The sequence below is a fragment of the Anolis sagrei genome, chromosome 7 (genome assembly GCF_037176765.1).
Source record: "Anolis sagrei isolate rAnoSag1 chromosome 7, rAnoSag1.mat, whole genome shotgun sequence".
NCBI lineage: Eukaryota > Metazoa > Chordata > Lepidosauria > Squamata > Dactyloidae > Anolis > Anolis sagrei.
Window position 1 is genome coordinate 43,874,049 of NC_090027.1, and position 12,032 is coordinate 43,886,080.

Consider the following 12,032-nt stretch of genomic DNA (forward strand, 5'->3'; position numbering starts at 1 on the left):
AAACATTAAAATCACAGGATCCAAAATCCAATTGTCAATTGCACGTATTCCCTATTTATTTCTTGCACTGCATTACTTTACTGGCCAGAGGCTTGATCCCACAACCACGTCTTTGTTTTCTTTCTGAAGGCCAAGAGGGAGGGCCTTCCAGAGTCGAGGAGCCACCTCTGAGAATGCCCTGTCCCTCGTCCCCACCAACCACACCAACTCTTGAGGCTTCCTTTCCCAGCTTTGTATCCTCATGCCCGCTCTCCTACCTGAGTCTCAAAGACAAAGGCCTCGAGGCTGTTGGCCGACTTCTCCCTCTCCTGCTTCTCAAGGTCCCTCTCCGTCAGCGCTTGCAACCTGGGAACAAAGGAAGCAGCCTGGGTCGCATCCCCCTCTAAGTGGCAATGGCGGAAGCCCCCCGTGCATCGTCGCCATTTCACGTGGATGGCAGCAAACGCAATTCCCGGAGAGCCTCCCAAACTTACTTCTTGATGGAGCTCTGCAGCTCTTCCGGCATCAGGTCCAGCACGTCGTTCACGTCCAGCTCCACGGTGATCTCCTCCACCAGCTTCTGCTTCTTGGGAGGCTTGGGCTTCGCCGCTGCTGCCTCCTCCTCCTCCACGGCTGCTTTGCTGCCTTCGGGGCTCTTGGCGGGCTCTTCTCCGGCCTTCTCTGGGCCCTCCTAACAAGAACACCAGCTCTTTTCAGGGCCTGAGTCTATGTTTTAGACTCAGTCCCAGAGTTTTTGTCATTTCTTAAGTAACAATAAGAAAATGTAAGTAAATATAAGGCTTAAGCCCAAGCACACTGTGAGACTCTTCCCTTTTGCTCTGCAGCACTAGAAGGAAAGCATCTGCATGGAGCCTAATGGCCAACTCACCCGGGAGTCCGGCTTTTCCGGCCCCTCCTCCGGCTGTTCTGTGGCCACAGGCTCCTCCTCCTCCCCAGGCCCTTTCTCCTGGGTTGGGGGTGGCGTTGGTGGATACGTCCCATCCTCCTCCTCGGCGGCAGCACCCCCAGCCTCATCCTTCTGACCCTCCTCCTTGCCGGACTCTGCTTGGCTCTCTTCTTCTTCCTAGAAACAACAAATAGAGGTTGAAGGCAAGCTTGGAGGGGCCTGGCCCTCAAGCCATTCACCTCATCGAAGGCCCCTCTTGGCTGCAGGCTTGCTCTTGATGCTTCCAGCCAAGAGAATGATTGGGCCAAACTCTTTGAACTGGTAATGTTCTTCCCCTCCTCTGTTCCTTTCCCTATTACATGAAGCCTCCTTTCTGATCCATGTTGGAAGCTGTGTTGGGCCGAACCCCCCATTCAAGGGGCTGCCTCTTCGCAGCCAGGCCTCACCTGTACTGTCTCCGTCAGGTTTTCGGGGGCTTCCGGCACAGGGCTGCCTCCCCCAAAGAGGCTGGAGATGGTGTTCCCCAGTTCTGCCCAAACAGAAGAAGGAAGGAAAGAGAGGATTGGTCAGAAGGGTTTACATCCGTCCTGCCACCTGAACTTTCCTCCTTCCCACATGGAGCAAAAGGGACTTGGCTCTGTGCCGGGCACATTCCTTGAGTGGGGTCTTCATTTTGGAGGAAGGGGAACAATTTACCCTTCCTACTCATAGTAATATCCTTTGGCATATGCAATGTTAAACTATTTCTTGCATATTTGCATATTTTTGCATATTTGCATTATTGCATATTTTGCATATGCAATGTTAAACTATTTATTTTTTTATTTACGACATTTATATGCCGCCCTTTTTACCCCGAAGGGGACTCAGAGCGGCTTACAAGATATATATACATACATTATATTATTAGCATAGTACAATATCAGTATTAAACATTACTATATTTTACTATACCATTATATTGTAATATTATTAGCAATATAACACATAATATAAATATATAATTATAATATCATATTATTAGTAGTATTATATTACATTACATTATAATATTATAAATATTATATCTATATACAATGTATTATATTATATTATATTATATTATTAGCATAGCACAGGAGACAATGAATTTTTAACAATTTTAATGCACATATATGAGAACAATAATGTACTATGGCACACTGTGCCTGAGAAATGAGGAGAAAAAGAATTTTGCCTGGCTGAAAAGGTAAGAGGCAGAACGTGGGGAGCGCTGGCCTTCCTCCCAATTTCCACCCCTCAAATGCAGGAAACTAGATTCGGGTTTCGTTCACGCAGAAGAGGCAGATGCCATTGGGAAGGCTTACTTGTCAGCGTGGATTCCTCCTCTGGCTTGTCCTCCACCACGGTCTCAAAGACAGATTCCACCTGGAAAATAAGAGGTAAACAAACAGTGAGACCCATCCAGAAGGGCCTATTTGTGCCAGCAGAGCGGTGGAGCATTGGAGGCAATACGCACCCGATCGAGGCTCAGCACGCCACTCTCGTCCATGTTGAAATGAGCCTTGATGCCTTTGGACTCGTAATCCACATGCTTCTTGAAGCTCTCGCCCACGCCGCGCAGCTTCACCCGAGTGAGGTTCAAGGAGCCAAAGATCCTGGAAAGGCCAAACCGAGAACGAAAGGAGAGATGGATGAGCCAAATGCCTGTCTATGATGTACACAGGCCGCTTTGCTTGGGCTGTATGCAGAACAGGGGAAGCTAAAGGGCACCCCAAAAGTCTAAGCCCCGAAGGCACTCACTGCAAGTCAGGCTCACTCAGGAAGCCCATGTCCGCGTAGTTGACGTGGAACTCAAAGTCGTCAGTGTAGCGGTTGAAGGTGATGACCTTGCGCTGGGGGTAAGGGGCCATGCGCTGGAAGAGGATCCGGCGGTTGTGCTTCAGGCTCTTGGGCTTGTCCTCCTCTTCCACTTCGCGAGTGAACTCAACCTGAGAGTTTGGGAGCAGAGCAGAAAGCAAAGGCTTGTTGTTGCCATGCTGGGCACTCCAACGAAAATCGAAAGTGGGATGTGACACCTCCACCCCAACTCTTATCACACCCTGCTGCCCTCGCGCTCGACAGAGCCTCACCTGGATGGGGAAAACCGCTGCGTCTCGGACAATGAAGGGCTTCACCCTGAAGGCTTTGCTCAGGGCAGCTGCTTGGTAGACGGCGCCCATGGCAGCCGCTTCGTCCGCATTGATGTTCTTGCCCAGCTCCTCCCTGAGTTTGGAAAGAGAGCTTAAGCACCTTCTTGCTCTGACCAGAAAGAAGGGCCGCAGCAGAGGCATGAGGAGGGCACCTAAGACTTACTTGCCGACGGCTTTGAGGAGGAACTCCTGCACCTTGGGCACGCGGGTGGCACCGCCAACGAGGATCACCTGGTCAATTTCACTCTGAGAAGTGGAGAACGATGCACAGCGTGAGCAGCAGAAGACGAGGCTCAGCCATCCTTTCTTAACTTAGAACTATCACTTGTTGGGCAAGTGGGTTTATTGACAAAAGACCCTCCTCATAAATGCACAGCAGAGAAACTTATTAGCAGCAGCGTGACCCAGCACCAGGAGCCCAAAGTGATACAAAGACCAAAAACACGCAGGCCAAAGTTATCCCTTCCTTAGGAGGCTTTTCTTTATAGCAAAATAATATTGTTGCACTATTTACAACAACAAGGTTTCCAGAACACAAAGTCCTTTATACTTCCTTCTTTGCTTCTTTGCTGGGCTTTCTTCTCATGCAGATAAAATGCTTCGCTCTCACAGAGCTTCCTCTCATACCGAACTTACACAGCAGCTTCACACAGTAGTTTTACACACAGTAGCTTCACACATGATGGCCTTCAACCATTGTGTGTGAAGACTGAGGTGAACTAAAACTGAGGCCTTTCTCCCACTGAGGCCTCTCTCACTAAGTTCTCTCTCACACAGAGGGCTCTCTCAGACTGAGACCTACTAACACACTAGGCCTCCCTCACACAGAGGCTTTTCTCCCACTAAGTTCTCTCTCACACAGAGGGCTCTCTCAGACTGAGACCTACTAACACACTAGGCCTCCCTCACACAGAGGCTTTTCTCCCACTAAGTTCTCTCTCACACAGAGGGCTCTCTCTGAGACTGAGACCTACTAACACACTAGGCCTCCCTCACACAGAGGCTTTTCTCCCACTAAGTTCTCTCTCACACAGAAGGCTCTCTCAGACTGAGGGCTACTAAGCTACAGGCACCCTTGCTTATATTGAACTGCAGCTTTTGCTGAGTCATTGCACCCATTTAATAATAATAATAATAATAATAATAATAATAATAATAATAAAAAACTTGATTTATACCCCACCACCATCTCCCCAAAGGGGACTCGGGGTGGCTTACATAAGTCCGAGCCCAGAAATACAATTACAACAAAATACAATAAAATAAAACCAAACAACAAAACTAATATCACAATAAAATAAATAAAGCATAGGAATGCAATAAAACAAAACAAAATGAAACAAAACAAAATAATGCAATGAGAAATTAATCAGTGAGCGGGCCACACGTATAACATAAAATGATAAAAACTCTGAATGAGAAAATGAAAATATTTGTAAGGGATAAACCCGTTGGAAACCCTTTCAGTGCTTGACTCACATTTTTGTAAATAAAAATACCTAGATAATTTTTAATGTATCTGACATCATTATCATAGAATCCTAGAATTGGAAGAGACCTCATGGAAGCAGGAATATTGCATTCAAAGCACCCCTGACAGATGGCCATCCAGCCTCTGTTTAAAAGCCTCCAAAGAAGAAGCTTCTACCACACTCGGGGGCAGAGAGTTCCACTGCTGAACGGCTCTCACAGTCAGGAAGTTCTTCCTCATGTTCAGATGGAATCTCCTTTCATGTAGTTTGAAGCCATTGTTCCATTGCGTCCTAGTCTCCAGGGAAGCAGAAAACAAGCTTGCTCCCTCATCCCTGTGACTTCATCATCATCAATCTCTGCAGAATCTGGGGTTTTGTGAAACCTCTTAGTCCCTTCCATCCTGGCTTTCGTGGTCCCTGAGGGCCACTGCAGGCCCTGTGTCGGAAACACTCCCACACTCACCAGACTCATCTCAGCGCTGCTCAGCGCCTGCTGCACGGGCCCAGAAACCCGCAGGAACAAGTCGGAACACAGATCCTCAAAGTCCTGCCGCGTCACCTTGGCCTTGAAGTCGATGTCGTCCAACAAGCCCTCGATCTGGGAGAGAAGCCAAGAGGATCCCGTCTCACAGAGAGTTTCACCCAATAGTCTCAATCACAAAACCCTCACAGATTGCTTCCACCCCTCTCCAACCTCTTCAGAACCATGTACCACGATGCATCAAACCCATTCCCGTGCACCCAGCTGACCTGAGCCATATGGTCAGCATTGGCGCTTAGCACCGTTTTCACGCGGTTGGCTTCCTTCAGAAGTTTGGCCATGGCTCTGAGGTTTTTCCGGACGTCCTTCGACGGGTGCTGTTCGTTGAAGAGCTTGGCCAGATGGTCCCGAAGGCGCAGCTCCATCTCCAGGCCTCCCAGCGTGCGGTCAAATCTGCAAGACACAGAAGCTGGAGTTAAGGCCACCGCACTGCTTGCAAGGAAGCCCAGCAGCCAGCTCTGCCTTGGTGGCGTTTCCCTTTTAGCCCAAACCCTCTGTTTCAGCGTACATCATGCTTCACACAATGGCTTCAGAATTTGGACTGACAAAGCATTTGCATCACTCCTCCCCACCTCCAGGCTGGGCAATCGAGGTCTAATTCTAAGCCCAGGAATCTTACCCAACCCCTCGGATCTGCAACTGAGGCTGGGTCCCCGATTCCTTGCTCTTCACAGTCTGGTAGGTCACAATGGTGGACACCGTGCTGCTTGCTCCCATGTCATAGAACATGATGTTCTGCAAATCAAGGAAGAACCACTTATTATGTAAAACAGGGATAGAGTTGCATTGGGGTTTGTTTTTTGAGATCAGCTCTATCTTCAGTGTGCTGACCTGATTTTATTTATTTTTATTTATTTGTTTACGGTATCTGTATACCGTCTTTCTCAGCCCAAAGGCGACTCAAGGCGGTTTGCAGCAAATCGATGCTCCCACAAACATAAAGTAGAATTAAAACATTTTGCATATAATATAAGAAAAACCATACAAAACCAATAAAACACAATAAAAATATAAATCATCAGCATCTCCTTACTAAAATCATTTTCCAGTTGCATCTTCCAGTCATTCCGTAGTTCCATATTTACCTGTTATGCAGCATTTACAAAAGCTTGCTCAAAGAGCCAGGTTTTGACTTTTTTACAAAATGTCAGGAGGGAGGGGGGCAATCTAATATCCCTAGAGAGGGTGTTCCACAGCCGAGGCCACCACTGAGAAGGCCCTGTCTCTCATCCCCACCAGACGCATCTGCAAAGAGGGCAGGACCGAGACCAGGGCCCCCCAGACAATATTAGAGTCCTAGATGATTTTTAAAGTTTTTAAATATGGGTTGCTTTGAGTTTTCTGGGCTATATGGCCATATTCCAGAAGCATTTTCTCCTGATGTTTCACCTGCATCTATGGCAGGCACCCTCAGAGATTGTGAGGTCTGTTGGAAACTAGGAAAATGGATTTTTTTAATACTGTTATGCAGAAGTTGTTCATTTTCATGGTTTCCTCCTTTCTGTTGAAATTAAATTAAGGATAGTAAATAAAGAGCAACACTCAAAAAGCAGGGGAATTCCAGACAAGAATAAATCAGGGCCAGCTAACACCTCCCAGAGGATCCCCCAGGCAGCAACAGCCAGGCTTTGAAGCTACAAGGCTTTTCAATGCTAATCAAGCGGTCAATCACAACATTCACACTTGCCTCAAACAGACAAGAGTTTTTTTCTCTCACCCTGGACATTATTCCACAAGTACTGTATATACTCGAGTATAAGCCTAGTTCTTCAGCCCCTTTTTTAGGCTGAAAAAGCTCCCCTCGGCTTATATTCGAGTCAAGGTTATTTATTCTTTTACTCTGTTATGAGTATTATTTTATTACATTTATTATTTTAGTCTATTTTTATTCTATTTACATTATTTTGCTCTATTATTCTATTTATTATTTTGCTCTATTATTATTATTACATTTACAGTATTTTACCCTATTATTATTATTATTACATTTATTATAGGTGTTGTATTGTGTTTTGAGGCCTTGGCCTATGTAAGCCACATCGAGTCCTTCGGGAGATGCTAGCGGGGTACAAATAAAGTTAATAATAATAATAATAAATTATTATTATTTTAATCTAATTATTATTATTATTATTATTATTACATTTATAGTATTTTACCCTATTATTACTACATTTATTATTTTACTCTATTATTACTGTTTTTATTGTATTTTCATTATTTTACTCTATTATTTTTCATTTTTATTATTTTAATAATAAGTACATTTACATTGAAGGTTTAATAAGAGTTGGACAGTCTTATCTTAAATTACAATTTTATGTAAATATTCAAAAACATTTAGCCTATTGATGCCACAATTAATGTAATTTTATTGGTATTTATTTTTATTTTGAAATTGACCCATAGTGGATGCATCTCCCAGCCTCGGCTTATACTCGAGTCAATACGTTTTCCCAGTTTTTTGTGACAAAATTAGGTGCCTCGGCTTATATTTGGGTCGGTGTATACTTCAGTACCATCTGTATAGTTTCCAACAGACCCCTCAACCTCTGAGCATGTCTGCCATAGATGGGGGTGAAACGTCAGGAGAGAATGCTTCTGGAACATGGCCACGCAGCCCGGAAAACACAGCAACCCAGCTCTATTGTCACGTCAGGTTTAAAACTATGAAGCTGCTTTTCTCCAAATCACACTGTGCCCCATCTCACTTGGCCAGGAGAGAGTAACTGCTCCAAACTCCCTTGGCTTGAAAAAACAACTCCACCCAAAGTGCAATGAGTCTGAACTCCAGAGAAAGCCTTCATCGCCTCCCACACCCCAGCGCCCCGTTTCCTTCGGCCATAAGTACCTGAGCGGTAGCATTAATGTCCTTCCTCCGGAAGACGCCGTAGTTCAAGGCCACTGCGGTGTTGTCATTGATGAGCTGCAAGACCTTGAGGTTGGCCATCTTGGCGGCATGGAGGACGGCTCTCCTCTCGGCCTGGTTGAAGAAGGCCGGGACGGTGATGACGGCGTCCTTGATGGGCTGCTCTGTACAATGGAGAGGGGAGCCATGTTACCGCCTGAGGCCTTCCGCTTCTCTTATGGAGGGGGGGAGGAGGGCTCAGCATCTCCATGGCCCACTCGCTCAGTCACTCTTTTGCTAACGCTCCCACCCACTAGACAAAAGCAATGGCTGCCCTGTGACACACTTCCAACCTGCAAATTCTTCAGCCAGCGCCCGTGAATAGTTCAGGACCATGCCCAGGATCTCTTCCGGAGAATACTGCAGTGTACTACGAGAAGGACACAGAGGGAAAACATCCTGTGAAAGGCACCTTTAAGTAAACTGGGCATGCTTTTCAGAAAATGGGGTCAGAGACAGGGTGCGTGCCTGCGTATGTCTCCTGAATGTTCCTGAGGGTGACATTTCATGCATTCCTATACTGGTGTGGGAATCTAAAGATGCCAGTAGCTACAGATACAGGCGAAACATCAGGAGAAAATGCTGCTTGGGCACAGCCATACAGCCCAGAAACCACACCATATCCCAGTGATTTCGGCTATGAATTTAATCATTATTTATTTAGGTAAAGGTTTCCCCCCAACGTTAAGTCCAGTCATGTCCGACTCTGAGACTCTGGTACTCATCTCCATTTCTAAGCCAAATAGCCAGCGTTGTCTGTAGACACCTCTAAGGTCATGTGGCCACTGGCATGACTGCATGGAGCACCGTTACCTTCTACTCACGTCTGCATGTTTTTAAACTGCTAGGTTGGAGAAACTGGGGCTAACAGCAGGAGCTCACCTCGCTCCCTGGATTCAAACCGGCGACCTTTTGGTCAGCAAGTTCAACATCTTAGTGCTTCAACCCACTGTGTCACCAGGGGCTCGATGATTTATTTACTACATTTATATACTGCTTTTCTCCCCATGAGGGAACTTAAAGTGGCTTCCAACATGATAAATGCAAAATTCAATCCCATGACCAACAGAAAATACTGGAAGGGTTTGGTGGGCAGTGTCCTTTGGTTCTGGAGTTGTAGTTCACCTACATCCAGAGATCACTGTGGACTCAAACAATGATGTATCTGGACCAAACTCTACACGAATACTCAATATGCCCAAATGTGAGCACTGGTGGAGTTTGGGGAAAATAGAATCTTGACATTTGGGAGTTGTAGTTGCTGGGATTTATAGTTCACCTACAATCACAGAGCATTCCGAGCCTCACCAACGATAGAATTGGGCCAAACCTCCCACACAGAACCCACATGTGGGCCACAGCAACGCGTGGAAGGGGACAGCTAGTATATGCAATGTTCGCTTGTGGGATTAACAGAACTCAGAAACCACGGGGGGAATTGACACCAAATTTGAACACAAAACACCTAACAACTCAATGTATGTCCTTCACTGAAAAATACAGCAGAAGAGACTTAAAAAGCCAAAAAATAAAAATACATTGCAATGCACACACAAAATCATATATATATATACACACACACACACACACACACACACACACACATATATACCATGCGTACACGTAAACAAATATATACTGTATACACACACAAAACACATATACACAGACTTGGCCACAGCAATGCATGGCAGGGGACAGCTAATAAAACATAAAAAATTAAACATCGATAATACAATAACATTTATAGTAAAACTCACCGATAAACAACACAATTTAAAAATAGTTATTAAAATCACTCCATCCAAAATCAAGTCTGCAGTCGTTCCATTGGTCCACTCACAATTCCTTATTATCTTATTGCATGAAAGCCTTTGACAATACACTTTTTAAAACTGCCTTCCACCCTTTACCAGACATGGGACCCAAGACAGCAAATCAAAAGGTTAAAACAATAGAAAACTATAACCCTAATAATACAAAAAGCTAGACCTCAGTTAAATGCTACTGACTGGAAATTATTGAAATGAAACAAGTCTTTTCTGGGTTCCGTATGCTTTAAGGTACCGTGAAGTACCCGCCTCTGGGAAAACACCTGCTCAACCTGAAACGGACCACTCACTTGGACAGTTTAAAGGTGACGGTCTCCCTCCTCTCCTCCTTCTCCAGCTCATGCTCTGGGAACCGTGCCTGGAAAAGGGCCACCTGGGGGTTATCGATGCGCTTGCCTAGCAGGTCCTGGAAGTACCGAAAGGCCACCTTCGGGTTCTTGATGCCCTGAGGAAAAATATAAACCTTACAGCATGGCACTCTTCCCCAATTACAATGGCCCCTTCCCTAGAAACATCCCGACTTTGTGTCTCCTTGTGGAGAGAAAAAGCAGGGTAAAAAACAACAACAATATTAATATTGCATCTGAGTTGAAGAAACGAGACCATAAGATTAAATCCACCACCCTGGACTGTAGGAAAAGCAATCCTTGTTTATTGATGAAAAATTGGTTACAAAAGAAAGGTAAATGCAAAGTCAAAAAGCCACAGAAAAACACAGCAGTCAGTAGAATCTCTGGACTTGAGCAAAATTTCAAAAGCCACAATACAAGAACCAGGAATCTGTTAGTCTTTTACTAACCATGAACTAAGCCTCTGGGATTACTGGCCATGGAACACAGGAATTCTGCCAAGGCACAGCCACAGTCCCAAATGTTGCTTGATCTAAAGAGGCACCCGGCAGGAGGCCTCTTAAACCAAAGAAGCTATTCTTTGAAACGCCCCTTGACTTTGACGTCTGGGTCTGTCTCTCCTGTAAGCGATGTGACCTTCGTAGAAACTGGGAAATATTTCTGTCTCTAACTATCTGTTCTCTTCGGTCCTCATTAAAAACCCCAGGTGGAGAAATATCACAGCTAGTGATATCACGGCTAACTTCCAAAACATTTTCCTCCAGCTGTTGAGTCTCATTTTCATCTCCGCTGACCTCTGCATCAACAACAGCTTCCACACTGTCAGGGTCAGGGAGAGCTTGCTCAGTTGGAAAAACTATCAGAGAATCCGGTTCACACAGATCAGGATCAGGCTGAACCCCAACAATTAATATTAATAATAACAACAACATGAAGCCTGAACGGAGGGAGACCCCTGGGGCTTACCATTCCCACAGCATTGTCTCCAAAGAGGCGCTCGTTCTCCTTCAGCGTCACAGCCACTGGGGTTTTCCTCCGAGATTCCCTGAAGGGAAAAAGAGATGGCTATGAAAAGACTTCCTGTCATCTTCTTCAAGAAAACTGGTACAAGATGATGTACCAGTGATACATCACACCACAAAAATTGGCCAAATTCTATAAAAATACTAAAGACTGTTTCTAGAAATGCCGTACACAAACTGGAACTTTTTTCCATATGTGGTGGGGATGTAAAAATGCTAAAAGTTATAGAAAATTATCCATATAAATGTCGTCAATAAATAAATAAAAGCACTATCCCCACCACTCTGCTGTGCGTTCCCATCTTAATTGTGTCTCATGGTACAATTAATTAAGATGCACCAGGTTTCAAGACAGCATTGCTGCAGGCCCCCTCACTTGTTTAAGACGATCTCCATGGGCACCCCGGGCTTGACGATGGCGATCTTCATAGATTCACTGCCCAAGTCCACTGACATCACGGCCAAGGAGTCTGCAGGACAAAAGCACTGAGTTAAATGCGTCAGAAGAATCTCAGCATTAAGTGAGGTCATGCAGCAATCTCTCTCACTCCAACGAGGGCTTTCAAGAACTCAGGAAAAGACGGACTAGTTATTATTATTATTATTTAATTTGTTTCTATACCGCTTTTCTCAGCCCTCAGGCGACTCAAAGCGGTGAACAACATCAATACAAAACATCACGAGACAAGTATAGGGCAATTAAAAACAATTGTAACATAAATCATTAAACACCCGTATAATAATCATTAGCGCCTCATTAGTTGAGAATATATAATATGTCAGTTTTTTTTTATTGTGTCAGAAGGATCTGATCCCAGGTTATCCGCTTTGAACTGGATTATATCAGTCT

General features: G+C 45.0%; 1 protein-coding gene across 1 annotated transcript in view; it reads right to left on the reverse strand.

The window, feature by feature from the left end:
* HYOU1 (hypoxia up-regulated 1) overlaps positions 1–12,032 on the reverse strand; it is a 29,074-nt gene that overhangs the window by 11,908 nt on the left and 5,134 nt on the right. The window contains exons 2-18 of the mRNA XM_060787626.2: positions 11,559–11,652; positions 11,127–11,205; positions 10,101–10,255; positions 8,272–8,348; positions 7,922–8,103; positions 5,690–5,805; positions 5,280–5,463; positions 4,993–5,127; positions 3,221–3,303; positions 2,998–3,130; positions 2,669–2,856; positions 2,385–2,523; positions 2,233–2,293; positions 1,333–1,415; positions 869–1,063; positions 474–670; positions 258–345 (exon numbers count right to left, since the gene is read on the reverse strand). Coding sequence (XP_060643609.2) covers positions 258–345; positions 474–670; positions 869–1,063; positions 1,333–1,415; positions 2,233–2,293; positions 2,385–2,523; positions 2,669–2,856; positions 2,998–3,130; positions 3,221–3,303; positions 4,993–5,127; positions 5,280–5,463; positions 5,690–5,805; positions 7,922–8,103; positions 8,272–8,348; positions 10,101–10,255; positions 11,127–11,205; positions 11,559–11,652 — 2,189 coding nt within the window. The remainder of the gene's footprint in view (positions 1–257; positions 346–473; positions 671–868; positions 1,064–1,332; positions 1,416–2,232; positions 2,294–2,384; positions 2,524–2,668; positions 2,857–2,997; positions 3,131–3,220; positions 3,304–4,992; positions 5,128–5,279; positions 5,464–5,689; positions 5,806–7,921; positions 8,104–8,271; positions 8,349–10,100; positions 10,256–11,126; positions 11,206–11,558; positions 11,653–12,032) is intronic.